This window comes from Scyliorhinus torazame, chromosome 17 (assembly GCF_047496885.1).
Source record: "Scyliorhinus torazame isolate Kashiwa2021f chromosome 17, sScyTor2.1, whole genome shotgun sequence".
NCBI classification, from domain to species: domain Eukaryota; kingdom Metazoa; phylum Chordata; class Chondrichthyes; order Carcharhiniformes; family Scyliorhinidae; genus Scyliorhinus; species Scyliorhinus torazame.
The window spans coordinates 161,880,260-161,905,644 of NC_092723.1; the positions used below are offsets into that span (position 1 = coordinate 161,880,260).

The 25,385-nt window shown below is 46.1% G+C and overlaps 1 protein-coding gene across 1 annotated transcript in view; it reads left to right on the forward strand.

Moving 5' to 3' along the window:
* The window catches only part of lmtk2 (lemur tyrosine kinase 2), a 193,684-nt gene that overhangs the window by 94,620 nt on the left and 73,679 nt on the right, over positions 1-25,385 (forward strand). Inside the window, exon 7 of the mRNA XM_072481547.1 lies at positions 9,841-9,971. Coding sequence (XP_072337648.1) covers positions 9,841-9,971 — 131 coding nt within the window. The remainder of the gene's footprint in view (positions 1-9,840; positions 9,972-25,385) is intronic.

The following is a 25,385-nucleotide window of genomic DNA, read 5'->3' on the forward strand; positions in this document are numbered from 1 at the left end:
AAAGTTTATTCTGTCTACTTTCTATACTCATATTTTTATATATTTCAATCATGTCTCCCCTGCTCCAGGGAAAACAACCCCAGCCTATCAAATCTTTCTTCATAGCTATAGCTAAAACTCTCCAACCGGGTGCTCCAGTTTCCTCCCACAAGTCCCGAAAGACGTGCTGTTAGATAATTTGGACATTCTGAATTCTCCCTCTGTGTACTCGAATAGGCGCTGGAGTGTGGCGACTAGGGGATTTTCACAAACTTCATTGCAGTGTTAATGTAAACCTACTTGTGTCAATAATGATTATTATTATTAAACCCTTTCCAGTGCTATCACATCCCTCCTATAATGTGGATTCCAGAACTGCACACAGTACTCCCGCTGTGGCCTAACCAACATTTTATACAGTTCCAGCATAATCTCCCTGCTCTTAAACCCCATGCCTTGGCTAAGAAAGGCGAGATACCACTGTGTCTACTTGCCTTGCTACTTTAAGTATACATGCACACTCTGATGTGTTTCCCAGGATCCTGCCGTTAATCATGTATTCCCTTGCCTTGTTTGTCGTGCCCAAGTGCATCACCTCACACTTATCCATATTGAATTCTATTTGTCAACGATCAGCCAATCTGACCAGCCCATCTACATCCTTCTGAGGCTATCCTCACTATTTACCACCCCACCAATTGAAATGAAAATCGCTTATTGTCACAGGTAGGCTATCAATTGTTCATTTAGATAGCCAGTGCGTGGACTGAAAGACTTCCTTCTGTACTGTAACAACTCTGCAATTCTAAATATCAAAGTTTTGATAGAAAAATGCTTTAAGTTTTGATAGAAAAATGCTTTAAGTAAGCAGAGAAATTCTGATCACTAAACAGATTTTGTTTGATGTTAATAGTTACCTACAATCATCTGGCAAAATTGCAAGGAACGTTTTCTCTATACAATATTTACAGTTACTGTGAAAAGCTCCTAGTCGCCACATTCCGGCGTCTGTTCGGGGAGGCTGGTACGGGAATTGAACCGTGCTGCTGGCCTGCCTTGGTCTGCTTTAAAAGCCAGCGATTTAGCCCAGTGTGCTAAACCAATTTTTGTATCATTCGCGAACTTACTGATCACCCATCATATCTTTAGCTGTTCGTTTTACAGCTGTCTTCCCTGACATTTTTTGGTGATCTTTCAAAGAAGAATACTCTTGCTCTGTGAATTCCATTTACATCTGCTAAGCTTCATCTGATGCTGACCTATAGTAGCAAGCAATTTGATTACTCTGTATTTCAGCAAGTGTATTACATATCAGCTAATTATCATTTGGAATGTTGAACCATGTATTTTACAGACACTTCGATCTTTTGACACTTGCTAACACTCTAACCTGAATTTGCAACATAAAAAGATACATATAATATTATAATGTCAGTTCTAGGTTTTTAATTTCAGGCTTTTATTTGCATCACCTGATTGCCACTTTATATTTTAGGCCTCATATGTAGCAGTGAGCGTTTATGTTTGTCCAGTTTCTAAGTCAGTTGTTCCACCTGTAATCTTCAAAACAGTGCAAGTCATAAAATTGGTCTTCAGTACTCAAAAGCATCTATAAAGAATAATTATGTTGATGTTGGGGTTATGGGCACATTGGGGAATGCTACACTCTTTTCCAACGACTTTCTTTCTAGCGCAACTCAGTTGCTTCAGTCTTCTATGGTTTTTTTTTGCTCTTTTTCCTCTCTGAGTCACAACTGCTCATCATCCAAAGTGGTGATGGAAAGTTCTAACTTGAAGCCTGTGGCTACCATTAATTGCCTGTGGTGAATCTGTACCCTTTCTTGTCCACTTTTCAAGGATCCAACTGGGCTCTGATGCACCTTCCTCTCTAGCTCCAGTAAGGTCACTTGAATTGGCAACCAAAACCTTCCTCCCCCACCCCACCCACCTCACCTCACCCCACCCACAACTACTTTATTGCAGAATGCAAAAGGTTTCGCATTATTTTTGTGAAAGGATTAATGTCAGCAGAAGCTGCTTTACTGTCCAAAAATAGGAAAGGCTTTGGCAACAATGCTTTATAATTTATAGCAGTGATTTCAAAAGAGAACCAATTATGTAATTTTTACTGGGTGGTATATATAAACTTGGGGCTATAATTTTCTGTGTGCCACTAACTCCCAGTGATTGGCTTGATGAGCACAAAAAAGTATAGTCCGGCAGTGATTTCTGGGCCCTGTTTTGTTTGTGATCTCCACAGTTAAATCTGATTGCTTATTACAATGGTTCTGCCGTTTTTAATGCAACCACTTCACTTCCACCTTTGATGTCCTCGCCCGTGATAAAATCATTACTCTCTCATCCTGTTCCCCATACAGCCCTCATCTCTTTTAAGTCCAGTCAATGCAGACTTGAAAGAATAGGGTGGTTAACTGGTTTAGCCATCCATTGCCATATCTGGTTGGACCACTTAAAACACTACCAGGTCCCAATTATATCTGTTAAAACTGCGCACTATTCCCGGATTATTTTGGAAAATAAGGATAATCCGCAGCTTCTCTTCTCAACTGCAGGCAGTTCATAGAATCATAGAATTTACAGCGCAGGAGGCCAATCGGCCCATCAAGTTGGCACCGGCCCTTACCAAGAGTACCCTACTGAAGCCCATGTATCTACCCTATACCCATAACCCAGTAACCCCCACTTAACATTTTTTGGACACTAAGGGCAATTTAGCATGGCCAATCCACCTAACCCGCACATCTTTGGACTGTGGGAGGAAACCGGAGCACCCGGAGGACATCCATGCAGACACGGGGAGAACTTTTAGACTCCGCACAGACAGTGACCCAGCCGGGAATCGAATCTGGGACCTTGGAGCTGCGAAGCAACTGTGCTAACCACTATGCTACTTGCTGACCCACCTGTCTTAAACCCTCTCCCAGTCCCGTCCACCTTCAACTCCCAACTAGTGTGAGGACCTTGTGGACTTTGTTGTCACAAAGATTGAAACAATCCGATTAGTTTACAGGGTAAGAAGGCATCCTAAAGGCTGGTTCCCTACCCGGCCCACCCAATGTGTCCGGACTCGAGTGTTGTTTATTGTTGTTTGTTCCATGCGGTAGGTAGGGTTTCTTTAGAAAATGACAATGCTCCCAGTACTACTCTGAATGGTCAACTTCAACAACGTATTTATAAAGCACCTTTAATGTAATGAAATATCCTGAGGTTCTTCAAAAGAACACTCTAAAACAAAATATGACCCCAAGCCGCATAAGGAGTTATCAGGTTAGATAACCAAAAACTTGACCAAAGGTATATTCCTTTAATAGCGTCTTAAAAGGAGGAATACAAGGTAGAGGGGTGGAGGGAAGGAATTCCAGAGCTTGTGGCCAAGAAGGCACAGCCACCAATGGTGGAGCAATTTTAATTCAGAAGGCACAAGAGGCCAGAATCAGAGGAGTGCAGAGATCTCGTGGGGTTGGAGCAGATTACACAAATGGGGAGGGGCAAGGCCACATGGAGGGATTTGTAAACAAGCATGAGAATTTAAAAACCAACAAGTTGTTTAACTGGGAGTGAATGCAGGTCGGCAAAAAAAGGTAATTGGGAACAGGATTTGCTGTGACTTAAGACGCAGGCAGCAGAGTTTTGAATGACTTCAAATTAGGGGACGTTAGAACATGGGTGAACAGCCAGGAATGCATTGAAATAGTTGAGCCTGGAGGAAACAAAGTCACGGGTAAGGGTTTCAGCAGCAGGTGAGCCGAGACGGGTATGAGGCTAAACAGTGTTACGGAAGTGGAAATAGGCAGTCTAGGTGATGGTGCGCATATGAGGTTATGAAGAATATGAGGAATATGTGACAAGGTCGTGAACAGAATGGCTTAATCGCAGATTCTAGCTTTGCAATGGGTTCTTAGTGCTATTGTCTTCCCATTCAAATTGCAGTCCCATAATGGCGATCATGCTCAATGATATTAAATTCTTGTAAAGTATTATATGATGAAATGATACACATTTAGTAAGCTTTGGAAAGTTTCTTGTTCAGCTAAGAATTGGTAATAGTTTGGATGTTAATTTTGTTGCTGTAATGTGCAAGTATACAAAGAAATATAGAACAAACTTGCATTCCTATAGTGTCTCACTCAGCCTCAGGAAGTGTCCTGATTTACAGCCGGTGAAATACTTCAGAAGTATAAATATGTTTGAACATTAGAGGTGTGGAAGCAAATATCTATCAGGATACTTTATGTATTAAATGTAGGCCTGCGTATAAATACATTGGATATTGCCTCGCACCTACAGCTGGTTACAGGAAATTGGAGTTGAGGAATGAAAGTCTTTATAAAAAAGTGTGCTTTTCAATGCTGACATATCAGTCTCTGTGCATATGTGATTTAATTACCATTTGTCAGCACAGGTTGAGCACATCTAATGGAATCATCAAACTAACTCAGCTGTTGAGTAGATATCTTCTGATATGAACTACATGTGTGAAAAGTGGAAAGATTGCTCTGCAAGTACAGAGTTGTAACCTGTTCCCATTCCTTTTTTTAAAAAATGACTTGCCTGTGATTTAGATTTTTGATAAGGCACTGGGGTATTGAACATTCAGCGCACTAGTAAAAGTTTCTTAACACGTGTCTCTGATATTCCCTCTAATTTTTATTTGTAGTGTGCAGCCTGATTTTGTGCACTGCGTGGTCCCTTTAAAATTACTGTGAGGCTGTATACGAGCATCTTAAAAGGTTGTGTATGCTTTTTTTGTTGCCTGTACGATACGTTCCAGATTGTTGCATGACTGTGCATCTGTGCAGATTAGATGAGGGAACATTGCATGAACATGAACACATCAATGAAAATCCCCATAATTTGACTCTTCTCTCCTTCTCCACACCACCCCCCTCCCCCCGCCCCTCTGCTGGCACGCACAGGTCCTCAAACAGGGGCAAGAACAATCTTCAGCTCTCCTAGAACACGCCGAGCCCTGAAGGCCAAACTTTATTTTATCCAGCTTAATGAATTCTGCACCCCCCACCCCAAACCAGGATGACGCGGCTCCATCGACCTCCACGCCAGTAGAATTTGCTGCCAGGCGATCAGTGTGGCAAAAGTCACTACATCAGCTCCGGCAGTTCCGACAGCCCAAAAATCGCCACCAGAGGGCCCGGCGACATCTCCTCTCCCACAATTTTCAAAATCCTTTATCTGTATATATCTGAACTCTTTCTCCTCCACCTCCCCAGCAACTCATATTTATCCTGCAACTCTCCCAAGCTTGCAAACATTTCTTCTACGAACAAGTCCCTCACCCATTCCACCTCTTCCCTGTGCCACCGTCTATATGCTGCATCTATCTCTGCCGGGTCAAACTGGTGATTCCCACAAATAGGGGCCAGCATTAATATACCCCCGATGCCAAAATGCCATGTCAGCTGGTTCCAAACCGTGATGGACGAAGCCACCGGAATCACCGTATACTTCCCCGGGACAAATGGAAATAGTGCTGCAACCAAAGTCCTCAAAGTTACCCCCACACACATAACACCTCTTCCATCTGCACCCACTCTGTCCATTCGCCTAATAAGACAGGTTCAGGAGCGCAAGCTCTCTTTTCCCGCCCCCCCCGCCGCTTCCTTTGTAAAAACATCCGTCAAATCTGCGACATCTTGCCAGCCCTCACGAAGGCCGCAATTAACCTTCCACCTTACCAAAGTACGCCTTTGACAGGAACATCGGGAGGGACCGAAACACAAGCAAATCTTGGCGGGTCTTTCATCTTGATCGTCTGCACCTGCCCAGCTAACTAAAATGGGAGGGCATCCCAGCTCTTCAGATTCCCTTTCACCCCCTCCACCAAGCCAGCCAGATTCCATTGATACATCGTGGCCCAGTGATGAACCACCTGAATACCTAAATACCTGAACCTACTCCTGGCCAGCTTAAATGGTAAGGCACTCAAACCTGCCCCTTTCCCCAGGGCATTCACCGGTAACACATCACCTTTGGTCACATTCAATTTATAGTCTGAAAAAGTGCCAAATTTCTCCAATATACCCGTAATCCTACTCGTACAATCCAACGGATTGGAAATATACAGCAACACGTCATCTGTATACAACGAGCCTTTATGCTCCTAGCCTCCCCTACATTATCCGATCACTCCTCTGATGCCCAGAGTGCAATAGTCAAGGGTTTGATAGCCAATGCAAACAAAAGTGGGGACAATGGACACCCTTGCCTCATACCCCTGTATAGCCAGAAATCTCCCAAGCTAATCAAATTCGTCCTAATGCTTATAAACACCTCATTCATGAGATAAACATGGGCCCAAACCTGAACCTCCCCAAAACTTTTAACAATTATACCCTATCAAAAGCCTTCTCTGCATTCATAAGAAGCTTGCATTCCTGGCTTGGAACTATATTGCTATTCCTTCACTGTCACTTGATCAAAAAACTAGAGCACCCTTCCTAACAACACTGTAGGTATACGTGGACTGTAGAGGTTCAAGAAGGCAGCACACCTCCATCCTCTCTGACAGTTAAAGGTGGACAATAAAGGTTACTGCGCCAGTAACATCTCATAAAAGAATAAAACAGGACACCAAGTGGTTTTACTAGTTTGACCACAAAGAACTTAGTTAGATTTAAACTCTTTATCTGAACGCACAGTTTTTAATGGTGGAGAGAAAATTGGGAATGCATCAGAGGCCAGAATTGGAAGAGCATCAAATTAAATATAGACCAGAGTGCAGATTAAATCTAGACAAGTGAATATTTGGTGGTGTCTTGGCCAGGGGTGGGGGCTGCCATTCTGTAGGGCAGGGACTCACTTTAGATACCTGGGGGTGCAGGTTACTCGGGATTGGGTGGGGGGGGGGGGGGGGGGGGGCAGGCAGGGGCTTTGGGTCTTCTGAACCTGATGTATTATTACTGGGCGGCGAATGTGGAGAAGGTATGGAGCTGGGTCAGAGGGGTTGACTCCCAATGGGTCAGAATGGAGGAGAGTTTGGGTAGTGGATCGGGATTGAAAGCGCCAGCAATAGCGCCCCTCCCGACGTCCCCGGGGAGATACTCAGGGAGTCGGTAGTAATAGCTTCGTTGAGATTTGGAGGCAGTATCGCCAGCATTTGGAGGAACCATAGATTTGAACCAGGGAAGTGGGATGGAAGTTTTTGGAGATGGAAGGAGAAAGAAATTAGGACACTAAAAGATTTATTTTTTGGGGGTTGGTTTGCAGGATTAAAGGAGCTGGGAGCGAAGTATGGGCTGGAGCAGGGGGAAATATTTACATACATGCAGGTTCGAGCCTTTGCCAGAAAGGAAATACAGAGCTTCCCAGTAGATCTGGCTTCCACATTGCTGGAGGAGGTGCTGACGACGGAGACTGGAGAAGGGGGTAGTATCGGCGGCTTACGGGGCAATTTTGGAAGAGGAGAAGGCGCCGCTGGAAAGGGTCAAGGCAAAGTGGGAGGAAGAGTTGGGAGATGGTATGGAGGAGGGTTTCTGGTGTGAGGTACTCCGGAGAGTGAACACCACCACCTAGTGTGCAAGGTTGGGGCTGATGCAGCTAAAGGTGGTGTATAGAGCACACCTTACAAGAGCGAGGATGAGTTGGTGAATGTGGTTTGGGGGGGGGGGGGGGGGGTGTTGGCCCTGTCCAAAGCTGGAGGATTACTGGAAGGAGGTTTTTAGAGTAATCTCTAAAGTGGTGCACATGAAACTGGACCCAGGCCCTCGGGAGGCCATGTTCGGGCTGTCGGACCAGCTGGGGTTGGAAATTGGTGCGGAGGCAGATGTAGCCTTTGCCTCGTTGATCACCCGAAGGCGGATCCTGTTAGGGTGGAGATCAACCTCGCCACCCTGTGCCCTGGCGTGGCGGTGGGACCTGCTGGAATTCTTGATGCTTAAGGTCAAATTTGAACTGAAGGATGGAGGTGTTTTACAATTCAAGGGTGTTGTTCATGATGCACTTTCGAGAATTGGATTACATCAACAATAGGGGGGGGTTGCTGGGGGAAGGGGACTATGTGTTAATGGTGACTATGGATGATTCCTGATTCCTTTTCGTCATTTGTTTATGTTAACATGCGGGCTAATGTTTGGTGGGAGGATGGGATCGTTGTTGTTGATATGGGGATTGACATTGCATTCGTTACTTATTATTGTTTATTGTTGGGTGTAAATTTGGGAGAAAATGTGAAAAAGGTGGAGAATAAAAATATTTTTTTAAAAAAGAATTGAAAGAGCATGCACATCTTGAAGGGTTTGCAGAGCTGGAGGCTGTTAGAGATGGGACAAGGATACAGTGAAGGGTTTCTTTGGATCTGTAGTTAGCAATATGTTAGACCTTTTAAAAACTTTTTGTCACAGATATATTTTATTAAGGATTAAATGGATTCATAACTCATTGTTACTTTACGTCTTACCAGAGCAACAGTTATTATTATTAATCTGTTTTCTTTTATATTTTTGATGCAGTGATTTGACTCCTAAAGTCATTGATCTATTCTAGCTAGCCTATTGGTGAAGGATAGAACTGGAGCATAATCTTGATACACTTGAACTCTTATTTACAAGGACACAGATTACAAACCTACACCTTCTAATTCAACAGTCACATTTTCAGTCTGTTCCTATTTATAGGAGTACAAGTGAATGCCTAGTTAATGTTCACCAACTTTATACATTTAATATACAATTATCAATGAAAGGCACTCTAAATGCAGGTAATTTATTTTATTTCCCCTCTTTCCATTTGTGAAACTTCCTCTATTATTGCAACGTTGCACAGTTGCATTGCTCTAAGGCCCCAGTAGAATGCTCCCTAAGTGATGGGAAGGTGCAGGTTATTTCACAGTTTTACGAATTTCAGCTTGCCATGTGAGCCGTCTCCATTTGGGCACTAGACATTTTCCAATCATCTTCCCCCTTGCCTAAATCGGGCAAATTGGGCCTTTTCATGGTTAATTTCAGAGTATCATGGATACAACCACGTGAATAATGTGACTCCAATTGTCTCTCATCCTGGCAGCTCTTTCCTGCTAATCACCTTTCCGCTGTTATTGATAAACGCTTTAAAAACAAAATTGCTAATTTCCCAGGGAAAACTGCCAATCCAGATAGCGGAGGGACGCAGAGAGGAATGGTGAAGGCAATGAGGATGGGTGGTAACAGGATGGGCAAGTATTGCAGCAGAAAGGCAGAAGCCTGATGGAGAGGAGGAAATTATGGAGGAAAGCAGCCCATGCAGGTGGAAGCAGTATGTTTAAACACAACTTAGAGCTGTAAAGCCACCTGAAAAACAAATCTTGATGTGCTGTAGTGTCACCTGGTGTTGGAAGGTAAGTATACAAGCCTTAGTTAAAAGCAATGCCCAGGCTTGACATTGCAACACAAGAGGTCATTAACAAATGGGACAGTGTGTGCTTGATGTAATACAAGAGAAATGGTGGGTACTCAGATATTTTTGCATTTCTGGAGTATTGCTCAGGTGTTTGATTAAAATATTTGTTTTAATCACATGATGCTCAAAACTGGAACATTCCAATTGACAGAATGGTCACTCCATTCCCTGATCACACTTTTCCATAGCCATCTGACACCCTGATGTTCACATTTTCTCCTGCCTTGCTATATCATCTGGCATGGAATACCAGTATTTTGATCCATTTAGTAATTTTAAAAATATGAAATGCATGCTTTTAATTTGCAGCACTATTTCAATAAATACGAGATATGCCAATTTACCCTGCCTACCGTTGAGTGAGAGTCAAAGAGATTTGCGGGTGTTGTTAACAGCAGGTAGCTCAAGTAACATGGACAATTAATGCTACTTTATTCCTCACATTCACAGGGTGACATAAAAGGCTACCTACATAGCCAACAGCAGGAGCAAAGCCCCCATGGTTCGGAACTGCTTCAGAGGATGGCATGCGAGATTACTGCTGGACTCTCTCACCTGCACAAGCACAGTTTTGTACACCGGTATGCTATTTTTTATTAAACGTCACATCAAAGTATTCTTTTGAGATGATTCCTCAAAATAATGACTTCCTCGTTTAAAAAAAGTACAGTTTGAGACAATGTTAAACAATTATCAAACAAAACATCTTCAGAAATGGGGGTCTGTCTTGAAATTTATCAGAAAACATGGTAGAAAACCAACATGCCACTCAGTTCAATATGTTGTGCTTTCTACGTTTGTCTACAAATCTATGTACAATGACTGGAATATTCCTCTTGCCTTGGCATCAAGGATTTTTTAAAAAGTAAAAGTCAAGTTGAGTTACTTTAAGTCCGTTAATTGATGTCAAACTGGGTGTGTAGATAATGTACTAAGAGGGACCTCGATTTAAGAATGATTAGTTTGACAACCCAGCTTAGAAATGTATTCTAAAACAGACTCTAGTGTAACTAGTGGGTAATTTGGCAGGTTACATTATTAAATGCCCACGGTTGTCTGCCTTTTCGATGTGGCTAACTTGATTTATCTTATTTGAGTTAAAAGTTCTTTTAAATTTATTTTTGGTTGGTGGGGGGAGGGGGGAGAGGAGGAGGTACAGTATGAAGGCGAGGAACAAATTTGTGAAGACAAATTGAAAATCGTGATGGTTTATTTAAAGTCCTTGTTCAGAATACATGCTGAATAGGTAATCACACATGCAAGCAAACAGCTCACTGTTCTTTTGTGGAGACTTTTATCTGTAGTTTGATTTGGGAACTAAGAAAAAAGTTCTACCCAAGAAATTTAAAATTTTTCCCTAATTAAGTGTTTTTTCCCCTATTGAATGGAGAACTAGCCACTTAAATAGTGCACTAAAAATGTCTGTGTGTTTAATAGTGATGGTTTAAAACTACTTTCCATGGGTAATTATGTTGTCAACCTAGGTGTTGATCTGTGTCATTGGTACTAAACAAGGGCAAGAGGTGTGAACCACAGATTTCAAACAAAATCTGTTGTAAATTCTTGTCTGCCAAAACTTACATCGACAAATATTACAGCATGGAGGTGAAGTATTTGCTCTTCAGCTAACCTCGTGTATTCAACATAATTAGAATAAGACACAGCCGATTAAATTACACAACTCGCGTAAATGTTCTGATTCCCTGGTCCTACTGCCAAAATATGATGAGCACACAGTTTAATGCAACGGGTTAGTTTACAAATGATTTATTAGGGTGCACTAAAGCAGAATTTTTAGATTGCCATAGATCTCTCCAAAGCATTACGCCACTACCAGTTGATCCGGTTTTATGTATTTGCACTGTCAATGGTGGCTCTATTGCAGCTTTCTTCAGTCTGTTACAGCCTTCTTTCTCTCCAAAGATTGTTTTTGTATTTTTGAAGGCATTGGTAAATCATCTTTATTGGAGCTTAAGTTTTGTGTGAATTAACCTTTTGTAAATGATGTATTCACTTATTTTAGCAAGTAAAAGTTGCCTGGATGAGTCGGGATTCTTGTTTTATAAACTGCACAAATTAAGCTTGTCTGCTAGGTTCTAATGTATCATGCTGTAACTATCCAACCCTCTCCCTGACTGCACAGCTAGATACTGCTCTCCCCCCCCCCCCCCCCCCCCCCCCCCCCATCCACCCACTTGTCACAGCGTTGATTACTTTGCCATCTGTTCCTGAAACCTGCAGCGGAAAGCCAGTCTTCTGGATGTTGGACCTACTGGGTTGTCGGAAGAAGTGTTCATTTCTGGCAACAATATCCTGCTGCTGTCTGAGTATGTGGAAAAGCTCCAGCATCAGTGATTTTGTTGCTGGTGGTGAATCAAAGCAGCTAAACGTTTTTGCACTTCCCCCTTGCACTGGTCAGCTGTTTTAGAGATTGTACTGTTTTATTCCAAATGATATAGGAAATGTAGAAAAAGGTTATTCTCCTTGATTAAGATTTACACCCATTTCCTGGCCCCTCAGTCCAGACGGTTAAGTAGTTTCACTGTAATTTAAGACCTAATTGTCTGTTTACTATTAATGTGTAGATGACTAAGTATTACATTTAGAATTCTGCATTATGTAAGCATCTATTTACCATATTTATGGAACTACATACACAAGGCATCCAGTTAGCCTCAAAGTTTGTTTATATGATTTGCATAATTTATTTAAAGGCTGAATTTTTATTTAAATATCACAATTTGGAGCAAGCAATGACAATTTGATGGCTGGATGCTGGTGAATATTAAACCCAACCCTTCCTCCATTTGCGGGATGAGTACCTGCTTGGTCCAGACTGTTGAGAATGAAGTCCCTTCTCTGCTGCCTGTAACATTGAAAGAAACGAGTATGGATCTGAATTCAGTTCTTATTGGGTATTGGTCTCCAGCACGCCCATGGCTCATTTCGCTGGTTAGAATCATAGAATGGTCACATCACAGATGGCGGTCATTCAACCTGTTGAACTCCAAGTAACAGTATATTAGCTAGGCCCACATCCCTGCTCTGTTCTCATTTCCCTGCAATTTATTTTCCCTTCAGCTGCTTATCCAATATTCTTTCTTGAAAGTCATGCTTGTATCTGCCTCTACGACACTGCTGGGCAGAACATTCCAGATCCTAACCACTCTCTGCTTAAAACTTGATCGTCGCGTCCTCATTTTCTACCAGGTGTTCCACATCTGTGAGGAACAATTTCTCTCTCTATACTTTGTCTGAACTCCTCATGATTTTGAAATTTGACGAGTCATCCTGTATCAAAGGATAGAAGGAAGACTTGCATTTATAAAGCACTTTATCAGATCTCTCAAAATTCTGAAAGTACTTCAGATAAATCACTTTGACATGCAGTGACTGTTGTGTCGGCAAACATGGCAGCCACTTTACACAAGATAAGTGACCAGTTAATCTGTTCTTGGTGGTGCCAATTAAAGGAGGAATATTGAACTGGCCATTAGATGAATCGTTCAGCATAGTTGAGGCCATTTCACCCATCATACCTGTGCTGGAACTTTGAAAGAGCTAATGACAGAATCCCTACAGTGCAGAAGGAGGCCATTCGGTCTATGGTGTCTGCACCGGCCCTCGAAAAGAGCACCCTACCTAGGACCAATCTCCCGCCCTATCCCCATAACCCCACCTACCCGTTGGGCACTAAGGGGCAATTTAGCATGGCCAATCCATCTAACCAGCGCATCTTTGGACAGTGGGAAGAAACCAGAGCACCTGGAGGAAATCGATTAGTCCCACTTCCTTGCCCATTAACCATAGCCTTCCAACATTCTCCTCTTTCAAGAATATATCCAGTTCCCTTTTTGAATCGAGCCATATGAACTTTAGCTTGTGTTTGAGCAATGGAATAGATGGCATCTCGGTTTAATGGTTTAGCACAGTGGGCTAAACAGCTGGCTTGTAATGCAGAACAAGGCCAGCAGCGCGGGTTCAATTCCCGTACCAGCCTCCCCGAACAGGCGCCGGAATGTGGTGACTAGGGGCTTTTCACAGTAACTTCATTGAAGCCTACTTGTGACAATAAGCAATTCTTCTTCTTATTATTATTTGGTATCATTTTTAGCAAGTGAAATCTGACCAGTGCACTTTAAAACCTCCAGCAGTGCTGAGCCTTTGATTTAAGGAAGTGTCTCAAGACACTTCACAGCATGATTCTAAAATGAAGTATGATACAGAGCCATGTGAAATATTGGGTCAGATCATAAAAAAGTTTGGTGTTATGACACCCAGCCCCACTTAACCTGAAGTCGCAACATAATTGAATTAACCAATAATTCTTGGAAACATACCCAAAGTCTTTGGCCCTTGGTTGCCCAATAAATAGAGTCACCAGGTTTATAAATTTAAACACAATTACTTTTTATTTATAACAAGAACTATTATGAAATATGCAGCTTCCTATATCTTCTATATATATATTTATATATATATTACATATCCAATAATTAAAAAAAATATATATTTATTCAAAATTTTCAACAAACCCCCCCCCCCAAACAAGAAGAAACAAACCAGAACACAACAATCAGAAATTATACATTGGATTTCCCCCATATACAATAACCCCCCATATAACATTTAAAAACACAAATAGGGAAAAAAAACGACCTTCACCCAAACGCCACCCCAAAAGAACCCCCCCCCTCCCTTGCCCCCGCCCCTGGGCTGCTGCTGTGCTGACATCCTTCTAACGCTCCGCGAGATCGTCTAGGAACGGTTGCCACTGCCTGAGGAACCCTTGCACAGACCCTCTCAAGGCAAACTTTATCCTCTCCAGCTTGATGAACCCTGCCATGTCATTGATCCAAGCTTCCACACTATGGGGCTTCGCATCTTTCCATAGTAGCAAAATCCTCCGCCGGGCTACCAGGGAAGCAAAGGCCAGAATACCGGCCTCTTTCGCCTCCTGCACTCCCGGCTCGTCCGATACCCCAAATAATGCTAATCCCCAGCTCTGCTTGACCAGGGCGTTCACCACCTTGGACATAGTCCTCGCAAAACCTCGCACGACCAGAACATATGGACGTGGTTTGCCGGGCTCCCCGAGCACCTCCCATTTCTGTCCTCTACCCCAAAGAACCTACTCAACCTCGCCCCTGTCATATGCGCTCTGTGAGTAACTTTGAACTGTATTAGGCTGGGCCTGGCGCAAGAGGAGGAAGAGGAGGCAGCACGGTAGCATTGTGGAAACCACAACTCCTTCACAGCTCCAGGGTCCTAGGTTCGATTCCGGCTTGGGTCACTGTCTGTGCGGAGTCTGCTCATCCTCCCCATGTGTGCGTGGGTTTCCTCCGGGTGCTCCGGTTTCCTCCCACAGCCCAAAGATGTGCAGGTTAGGTGGATTGGCCATGATAAATTGCCCTTAGTGTCCAAAATTGCCCTTAGTGTTGGGTGGGGTTACTGGGTTATGGGGATAGGGTGGAGGTACCTTGGGTAGGGTGCTCTTTCCAAGAGCCGGTGCAGACTCGATGGGCCGAATGGCCTCCTTCTGCACTGTAAATTCTATGAAAAATTAACCCTACTCAGGGCATCAGCCCACAGACCCTCATCTATCTCCTCCCCAAGCTCCTCCTCCCACTTGCCCTTTAACTCCTGCACCGAGGCCTCCTCTTCCTTCAGCTCCTGGTAAATCGCCGAAACCTTGCCTTCTCCAACGCATACACCCGAAATCGCCCTGTCCTGAATCCCACGTGCCGGAAGCAGCGGGAATTCCCTCACCTGCCGCCTCATAAACGCCCTCACTTGCATGTACCTGAAAGCATTTCCCGGGGGTAGCCCAAACATCTCCTACAACGCCCCTAGGCTCACAAACGTCCCATCGATGAACTGGTCCCCCATTCTTCTAATCCCTGCCCGATGCCAGCTCCGAAACCCCCCATCCATCCTTCCCGGGACGAACCAAATTGGGGACCAAACCGAGGCTCCCATCTCACCCCTCTGTCGCCTCCACTGCTCCCAGATCTTCAGCGTCGCCGCCACCACCGGACTCGTGGTGTACCTTGTCAGGGAGAGCGGCAGCGGTGCCGTCACCAGCACCCTCAGGCTCGTGCCCACACAGGACGCCATCTCTAGCCTCTTCCCTCCATTACCCACTTATGGATCATCGCCACATTGGCTACCCAATAATAGCCACGCATTCGGCAGCGCCAGCCCCCCCCCCCCTGTCCCTGCTACGCTCCAGAAACACACTCTTCACCCTCGGGGTCTTATTCGCCCACACAAATCCCATGATGCTCCTGCTTACCCGTTTGAAAAAGGCCTTGGGGATCAGAATGGGAAGGCACTGGAACACAAAAGAGAAACCTCGGGAGGACCGTCATTTTGACCGACGGCCCCCTACCCGCTAGTGAGAGTGGCAGCATATCCCATCTTTTAAAATCCTCCTCCATCTGCTCCACCAACCGCGTCAAATTGAGCTTGTGCAGGGCCCCCCAAATCCTAGCTACTTGGATCCCTAGGTACCGAAAGCTCCTTTCCGCCCTCTTCAGCGGTAGCTCATCTATCCCCCTTCCCTGGTCCCCTGAATGCACCACAAAGAGCTCACTCTTCCCTACCCCGAAAAGTCCCCAAACTCCCTAAGGATCCGCATGACCTCCGCCATCCCCTCCACTGAATCCGCAACAGACAACAACAGGTCATCGGCATACAACTACACCGTGTGTGTGTGTGTGTGTGTGTGTGTGTGTGTGTGTGTGTGTGTGTGTGTGTGTGTGTGTGTGTGTGTGTGTGTGTGTGTGTGTGTGTGTGTGTGTGTGTGTGTGTGTGTGTGTGTGTGTGTGTGTGTGTGTGTGTGTGTGTGTGTGTGTGTGTGTGTGTGTGTGTGTGTGTGTGTGTGTGTGTGTGTGTGTGTGTGTGTGTGTGTGTGTGTGTGTGTGTCCCCTCCATTACCTGGACTCCCTCAGTGCCATGGCCAGCGGCTCAATTGCCAGTGCAAACAACAAGGGGGATATGGGGCACCCCTGCCTCGTCCCCAGGTACAGCCGAAAGTACTCCGACCTCCGCCGGTTCATAGCCACACTCGCCACCGGGGCTCTATATAGCAGCCTGACCCAACTGATGAACCCCTCCCCGAACCCAAACCTCCGCAACTCTTCCCAAAGATACTCCCACTCCACCCAATCAAAGGCCTTCTCTGCATCCATAGCTGCCACTACCTCCGCTTCCCCCTCCATAATCACATTGTGGAGCCTCAGCACATTTGTATTTAGCTGCCTACCCTTCACAAATCCCGTCTGGTCCTCATGAATTACCCCCGGGACACAGTCCTCAATTCTCGTAGCCAGCAGCTTCGCCAGCAACTTAGCGTCAACATTGAGGAGCGAGATCGGTCTATACGACCCACATTGCAATGGATACTTGTCCCACCTGCATGCTCCCCAATCCTTTAACCAGCTCCTCCAGCTCAATCGGCGCCCCGAAACCAGCCACCTCCTCCACCCTCGGGAACCTCAGCTGATCTAGGAGTCGTCGCATCCCCTCCTCCCGCACTGGGGGCTCAGACCTGTACAGATCCCCATAGAAGTCCCTAAATACCTTGTTTATTCACTCCGCACCGTATTTCCCCCCTCTAACCTTAACTCCACCAATCTCCCTCGCTGCCTCCCTCTTACGAAGCTGATATGCCAGCATCCGACTCGCCTTCTCTCCATACTCATACGCCGCCCCCTACGCTTTCCTCCACTGTGCCTCTACTTTCCCCGTGGTCAACAGGTCGAATTCCGTCTGGAGGTTCCGTCGCTCCGTACGTAGCCCCTCCTCGGGGGGCCTCTGCGTACCTCCTGTCCACCCTTTCAATCTCCCCCACCAACCTCTCCCTCCTCTCTTCTCCCTGTGGGCCCTAATGGAAATTAGCTCTCCCCTGACCACTGCCTTCAACGCCTCCCAGACTACCCCCACCTGCACCTCCCCGTTGTCGTTGGACTCCAAGTATCTTTCAATACAGCCCTGCACCCGCCCGCAAACCCCCTCATCCGCCAACAGTCCCACATCGAGGCGCCACAGCGGGCGCTGGTCCCTCTCCTCCCCCTGCTCCAGCTCCACCCAATGCGGGGCGTGGTCCAAGATGGCTTTGGCCGAATATTCCGTTCCCTTCACTTTCGGAATTAGCGACACACTCAGAATGAAAAAATCTATCCAGGAGTAGGCTCTATGGACTTGGGGGGAAAAGAAGAAAAATTCCCATTATCAAGCTTCCTACCTCCAGATCCGGAATCCGACCCAGCATGCGTTTCATAAATCCAGCATCATCCCAATTCGGGGCATATACGTTCACCAGTACCACCCGCACCCCCTGCAACCTACCACTCACCATCACATATCGACCGCCATTATCCACTACAATATTCAGTGCCTCGAACGACACCCGCTTCCCCACCAGTATTGCAACCCGTCTGTTCTTCGCATCCAGCCCTGAATGAAAGACCTGCCCTACCCATCCCTTTCTCAGCCTAAGACCATAAGACATAGGAGCGGAAGTAAGGCCATTCGGCCCATCGAGTCCACTCCACCATTCAATCATGGCTGATTTCAACTCCATTTACCTGCTCTCTCTCCATACCCCTTAATTCCTCGAGAAATCAAGAATTTATCAACTTCTGTCTTAAAGACACTCAACGTCCCGGCCTCCACCGCCCTCTGTGGCAATGAATTCCACAGACCCACCATTCTCTGGCTGAAGAAATTTCTCCTCATCTCTGTTCTAAAGTGACTCCCTTTTATTCTAAGGCTGTGCCCCCGGGTCCTAGCCTCCCCTGCTAATGGAAACAACTTCCCTACGTCCACCCTGTCTAAGCCATTCATTATCTTGTAAGTTTCTATTAGATCTCCCCTCAACCTCCTAAACTCCAATGAATATAATCCCAGGATCCTCAGACGTTCATCGTATGTTAGGCCTACCATTCCTGGGATCATCCGTGTGAATCTCCGCTGGACCCGCTCCAGTGCCAGTATGTCCTTCCTGAGGTGTGGGGCCCAGAATTGCTCACAGTATTCGAAATGGGGCCTAACTAATGCTTGATAAAGCTTCAGAAGTACACTCCTGCTTTTATATTCCATGCCTCTTGCGATAAATGACAACATTGCATTTGCTTTCTTAATTACGGACTCAAACTGCAAGTTTACCTTTAGAGAATCCTGGACTAGGACTCCCAAGTCCCTTTGCACTTCAGCGTTATGAATTTTGTCACCGTTTAGAAAATAGTCCATGCCTCTATTCTTTTTTCCAAAGTGCAAGACCTCGCACTTGCCCACGTTGAATTTCATCAGCCATTTCTTGGACCACTCTCCTAAACTGTCTAAATCTTTCTGCAGCCTCCCCACCTCCTCCATACTACTTGCCACTCCACCTATCTTTGTATCATCGGCAAACTTAGCCAGAATGCCCCCAGTCCCATCATCTAGATCGTTAATATATAAAGAGAACAGCTGTGGCCCCAACACTGAACCCTGCGGGACACCACTCGTCACCGGTTGCCATTCCGAAAAAGAACCTTTTATCCCAGCACTCTGCCTTCTGCCTGACAGCCAATCGTCAATCCATGTTAGTACCTTGCCTCGAATACCATGGGCCCTTATTTTACTCAGCAGTCTCCCGTGAGGCACCTTATCAAAGGCCTTTTGGAAGTCAAGATAGATAACATCCATTGGCTCTCCTTGGTCTAACCTATTTGTTATCTCTCCCTGCACTTCCAAGAATTTAGAAATCTCATCCTTAACAATGGATTCTAGAATATTGCCAACAACTGAGGTTAGGCTAATTGGCCTATAATTTTCCATCTTTTTCCTTGTTCCCTTCTTGAACAGGGGGGTTACAACAGCGATTTTCCAATCCTCTGGGACTTTCCCTGACTCCAGTGACTTTTGAAAGATCATAACTAACGCCTCCACTATTTCTTCAGTTATCTCCTTTAGAACTCTAGGATGTAGCCCATCTGGGCCTGGAGATTTATCAATTTTTAGACCTCTTAGCTTCTCTAGCACTTTCTCCTTTGTGATGGCTACCATATTCAACTCTGCCCCCTGACTCTCCTGAATTGTTGGGATATTACTCATGTCTTCTACTGTGAAGACTGACGCAAAGTACTTATTTAGTTCCTCAGCTATTTCCTTGTCTCCCATCACTAGATTACCAGCGTCATTTTGGAGCGGCCCAATGTCTACTTTTGCCTCCCGTTTGTTTTTAATGTATTTAAAGAAACTTTTACTATCATTCCTAATGTTACTGGCTAGCCTACCTTCATATTTGATCCTCTCTTTCCTTATTTCTCTCTTTGTTATCCTCTGTTTGTTTTTATAGCCTTCCCAATCTTCTGACTTCCCACTACTCTTTGCCACATTATAGGCTTTCTCTTTTGCTTTGATGCATTCCCTAACTTCCTTTGTCAGCCATGGCTGCTTAATCCCCCCTCTGATAACCTTTCTTTTCTTTGGGATGTACTGTGTCCTCAATTACTCCCAGAAACTCCTGCCATTGCTGTTCTACTGTCTTTCCCACTAGGCTCTGCTCCCAGTCGATTTTCGTCAGTTCCTCCCTCATGCCCCTGTAGTTACGTTTATTTAACTGTAACACCTTTACATCTGATTCTACCTTCTTTCTTTCAAATTGGAGATTGAATTCTACCATATTATGATCACTGCCTCCTAAGTGTTCCCTTACTTTAAGATCTTTAATCAAGTCTGGCTCATTACATAACACTAAGTCCAGAATGGCCTGTTCCCTCGTGGGCTCCATCACCAGCTGTTCCAAAAAGCCCTCCTGTAAACATTCAATTAATTCCCTTTCCTTGGGTCCACTGGCAGCATTATTTACCCAGTCCACCTGCATATTGAAGTCCCCCATGATCACTGTGACCTTGCCTTTCTGACATGCACTTTCTATTTAGTGGTGCATTTTGTGCCCCCGGTCCTGACCACTGTTAGGAGGCCTGTACATAACTCCCATTCTGGTTTTTTTGCCTTTGTGGTTCCTCAACTCTACCCACACCGACTCCACATCACCTGACCCTATGTCGTTTAGTGCTATTGATTTAATTTCATTCCTAATTAACAAGGCAACCCCGCCCCCTCTGCCCACCTCTCTGTCTTTTCGATAGGTTGTGAATCCCTGGATGTTTAAATGCCAGTCCTGAACCCCCTGCAACCACGTCTCTGTGATGCCTACCACATCATACCTGCCAGTCACAATCTGGGCCACAAGCTCATCTACCTTGTTCCGTACACTGCGCGCATTTAAATATAGCACCTTTAATTCTCTATTGACCGTCCCTTTTTGTTTTCTTAGTGTGGTCAACCTTGGTTTACTGAGCCTTTCCATACACTGTGTCATATTTTGTGGGATTGGGACTATCGTAACCTCTCCTGAGTTTTGTCTTTTCGTGCTTTTTTGTATTCCTAAGCAGCTACTCTTCCCACTGATGACTTCACCTCTTGGTTCCCTGACTTTCCCTTTCCCCCCCCCCCCCCCCCCCCCCCCCCCCCAATCTCTAGTTTAAAGTCCTATTGACCACCCTGTTTACTCTTTTCGTCAGAACACTGGTCCCAGCTCGGTTCAGGTGGAGACCATCCCAACGGTATAGGTCCCCCCCTGTCCCAGAACTGATGCCAGTGTCCCATGAAAAGGAACCCCTCTTTCCCACACCACTCTTTCAGCCACGTGTTAACTTCCCTTATTCTTGCCTCCCTATGCCAATTTGCACGTGGCTCGGGCAGTAATCCGGAGATTATGACCCTTGAGGACCTGTTTTTTAATTTGAATCCTAGCTCTTTATAATCTCTAAACAGGTCCTCTTTTCTAGACTTACCTATGTTGTTGGTACCGACATGGACCACAACAACTGGATCCTCCCCCTCCCTCTCCAGTATCCTTTCAAGCCGGTTAGAGATGTCCCGCACCCTAGCACCGGGCAGGCAACATACCATGCGAGACTCTTTATCCTGCTCACAAAGGATACTATCTATCCCCCTGATAATAGAATCCCCTACAACTACAACTTGCCTATTTACTCCCTGCCCTTGAATGGTCTGCTGAACCATGGTGCCTTGGTCAGCTGACTCATCCTTCCTGCAGCCCTGTTCGCCATTAACACAGGGAGCAAGTGCCTCATACCTGTTGGACAGGGTCAAGGGCTGAGGCTCCTGAGTTCCTGACTGCTGGTTCCCTTTACCTGCCATACTTGCAGTCACACCCTGCTGTCCCTGGCCACTGGCAGGATTTAAACTACTTACTCTGACAGGTGTGACTGCCTCCTGAAACACAGTGTCCAGGTAAGTCTCCCCCTCCCGGATGTGCCTCAGTGTTTGAAGCTCAGACTCCAGCTCATCAACTCTGAGCCGGAGCTCTTCGAGCATACTGCAGATGTGGTCGCTGCAGCTCGCAATGGGATCTGCCAGCTCCCACATCAAGCAGCTCAAGCACATCATCTGACCAGCCATCACTAATTAATTAATTAATTTAATTTAAGTTTATGAGTTTAGCTGTGTTTTTTTTAACTTGGGGCAGATTTGCTATCAACCAATCAGATCACAGCTTCCCTCTGACGTCACTTTTGGGGAAAATACCTGGAAAACAGGAAGTTACCATTAGGTTTTTATACTCCGAGACTACTCCTCCTCCTCCGAACGGCTCCCGAAATTAAGCCCGAAGAAAGAGAGAGAACAAAACAGTCGGGAAAAAGCACCTTCTCCCACTCTTCACCGAATTACCTCACTGCACCAAATTACCAAATTTTCACTCTGTCTGTGTCTCACTCACTCAGGCTGTGTCTCCTTGACCTGCGCAATGCTTACTAATGTGCGCTTTCTGTCTGTCTTTTATACAGACTTTAGGATGACTTACACTAAAACTTCAAAGAGAAGAATACAATGTGTATCTTTGTGCCCCTTAACAGGCCTCGAGTGACTGCCAGATAACTGCCTCTCAGCCTAACCTGATCTGCCACCTTCAGATGTGTCTCCTGGAGCATAACCACATCTGCCTTCAGTCCCTTTAAGTGCGCGAACACCCAGGCCCTCTTGACCGGCCCGTTCAGGCCCCTCACATTCCAAGTTATCAGCCGGATCGGGGGGCTACTCGCCCCCCCCCCCCCCGCCGACTAGCCATCTCCTTTTCTAGGCCAGCCACGTGCCTGCACCTCCCACACTCTCCAGTCCCCCAGGCGGCGGACTCCCGCCCCGACTACCTCTCCTACTTCCAGCGCCCCTTTGGCCAATGCAGCAGCGACCCAGTTCTCTCCCCCCCCCCCCCCCCTCCCCCCCCCCCCACTAGATCCTAATCTAGCCATTTTGCTCCCCCCATGACACTCCCGTAATTCAGCTGACTCCTGCTGACCCCGGCCTTTCCCGCCATTCCATCGACCCCCCCCAGTGTGAGAATCCCCCCACCCCTTGGCAGTCAGTGTGCGCTCCTCTCCACCCCCCGGCCCTGCCCCCATCCTTCCCTAACGCAGGTAAAAGCCCGCGCTTTCCTGAGCCGGCCCCACCCCCTCTGGCGCAGCTCCTTTTTGCGGCCTTACCCCAACTCCCCATCCCTGGGCCTCTACCCCCCCCCCCCCCCCCCCTTTCTCCGCGGGGCCCTGCCCCTCCAGCACTGACGACCACACTCTCCCACAGCCCCCACATCAAATCCATTCACCCAGCACCAAATCAAAAAGAACATTCCCCAAACGCAGTAAACACAGTAAACATCCCCCCACGACAAACCCTCAGTTTGAGTCAAACTTTTCAGTCTGGATAAAGTTCCATGCCTCATCAGGCGTTTCAAAATAGTGGTGCCGATCTTGGAACGTGACCCACAATCGCGCTGGCTGCAGCATCCCGAACTTCATCCCCTTCCGATGGGGCACCGCCTTAGCCCGGTTAAAACCAGCCCTCTTCTTGGCCTCCTCCACACTCCAGTCCTGGTAAATTTGGATCTCCGTGTTCTCCCACCTGCTGCTCCACTCTTTTTTTTTTTTTGGCCCATCTCAGGACACATTCTCTCCATAAAGCGGTGGAACCTCACCACTACAAGCCTTGGCGGCTCATTGGCTTTGGGTCTCCTTGCCAGGACCCGATGAGTCCCATCCAGCTCCAGGGGCCTCGGGAAAGCTCCCACGCCCATCAGCGAATTGAACATCGTGCTCATATATGCCCTGGCATCAAGCCCCTCCACTCCTTCAGGGAGACCCAGAATCCGAAGATTCTTCCTCCTCGACCTATTCTCCAGGTCCTCAAATTTTTCCGCCCACCTCTTGTGATGCGCCTCCACCTTCACCGCCAGGCCCAAGATCTCGTCCTCGTTCTCCGAGGCTTTTTGCCGCACCTCCTGGATCGCTGCCCCTTGGGCCTTCTGGGTCTCCACAAGCTTCTCAATCGCCGTCTTCATTGGCGCCAGCATTTCTGTCCTCAGCTCCTCAAAGCAGCGTTTAAGAAACTCCTGCTGCTCCTGCGACCACTGCGCCCACGCTGCTTGGTCTCTACCCGCCGCCATCTTGCTTTTCCACCCTCGCACTTTCCGCTGCACCAGGATCACTTTTTAAACCGCTCCACTCCTGGTCCAATCCATATAATGTCGGGGGGACTTTGCTGTCACCTTCCCACACTGGAAGCCGTCGAACAATTGCCGTTGGGGCCCCTCTGAAGAGCCCAAAAGTCCATTCCCGGCGAGAGCTGCCGAACGTGCAACCTACCTAGGCATAGCCGCAACCGGAAGTCCCCAATAATCTTTTTATTATTAGTGTCACAAGTAGGCTTACATTAACACTGCAATGAAGTTACTGTGAAAATACCCTAGTCTCCACACTCCAACGCCTGTTCGGGTACACAGAGGGAGAATTCAGAATGTCCAATTCACCTAACAAGCACTTCTTTCGGGACTTGTGGCAGGAAACCCACGCAGACACAGAGAGAGCACAGGCAGTGACCCAAACCGGGAATTGAACCCGGGTCCCTGGCACTGTGAAGCAACAGCGCTAACCACTGTGGTACCGTGACACACCAATGTAGATTCTACAGTTTCAGAAATACAGCAATGTGCAGCCTTACTGAAGAGAGAGAAAATAAGACAGCAGGCCCTTTCCCCTGTGTGTTCAGGTCTCAACTATTCTTACCTTGGGCCTCTGGAAATCAGCCCACTCAGGAAGGATCCAATCACCACCCCCATTTCTCGGGTGCCGAGAAGTCCGAGTTCTGTTGTCCAAAGCTAGCAGAGTATACTCTGTTGTAACTTTTTTAATTCCTCATTCTCTCGGCTGCTTGACTTAAAGATACATGGCTACTAAGCATTCATGGATCAAAATGCTAATGGCAAAAATAAAGAAAGGGGAAAAAAAGGGAATCAACAGGAAGGACCCTTACTTACCTCCCTCCCTAAAAGGAATTAAATGTCAGGACATGGATGTTTCATTGAGGTATGTAAGACATAAATCACAAACGCGTATCTATCCACCCATCCCCATTATATAAGCTCTCTTCTCAATCTCTACATTGGTAACTAGCCAGCCCTTTAATCCGTGACACAAAATCCGCAATCACCATTATCTTTCCAGGAATATGCACAATTTTAACATTGGGCTGTTATAATAATAAGCTCCCAATGGAATGATCTTGCATTCTGGGTTTTAAACTCTTCTGTAAATGCAAGCAGATTATGGTCTGTATAAATTAAGCTTTGTTTATTGTCGGACATCTACTTCAAAGTGCTGAAGGGCTAGTAGCACTGCCCCATCTCTCTTGCCTTTTCCTCTCTCTAATTTCAACCTCCTCATTTCCATCCCCATTTCTTTTTCTTTTTGCTGCATCATTAATTGTTTCATTTGTAACTGAGTTTTAGCTAATTCTGCTGATGGTTGCAATGACCCAGGTTGTGTTTCTGGCATCTCTTTCAGATTTATATGTTTCGCAATCGCTTCAGTTATCTCTACCTTCCTAGCTTTAGCTGGTACTTCTATTTTTAATTCACCTGCCAATTT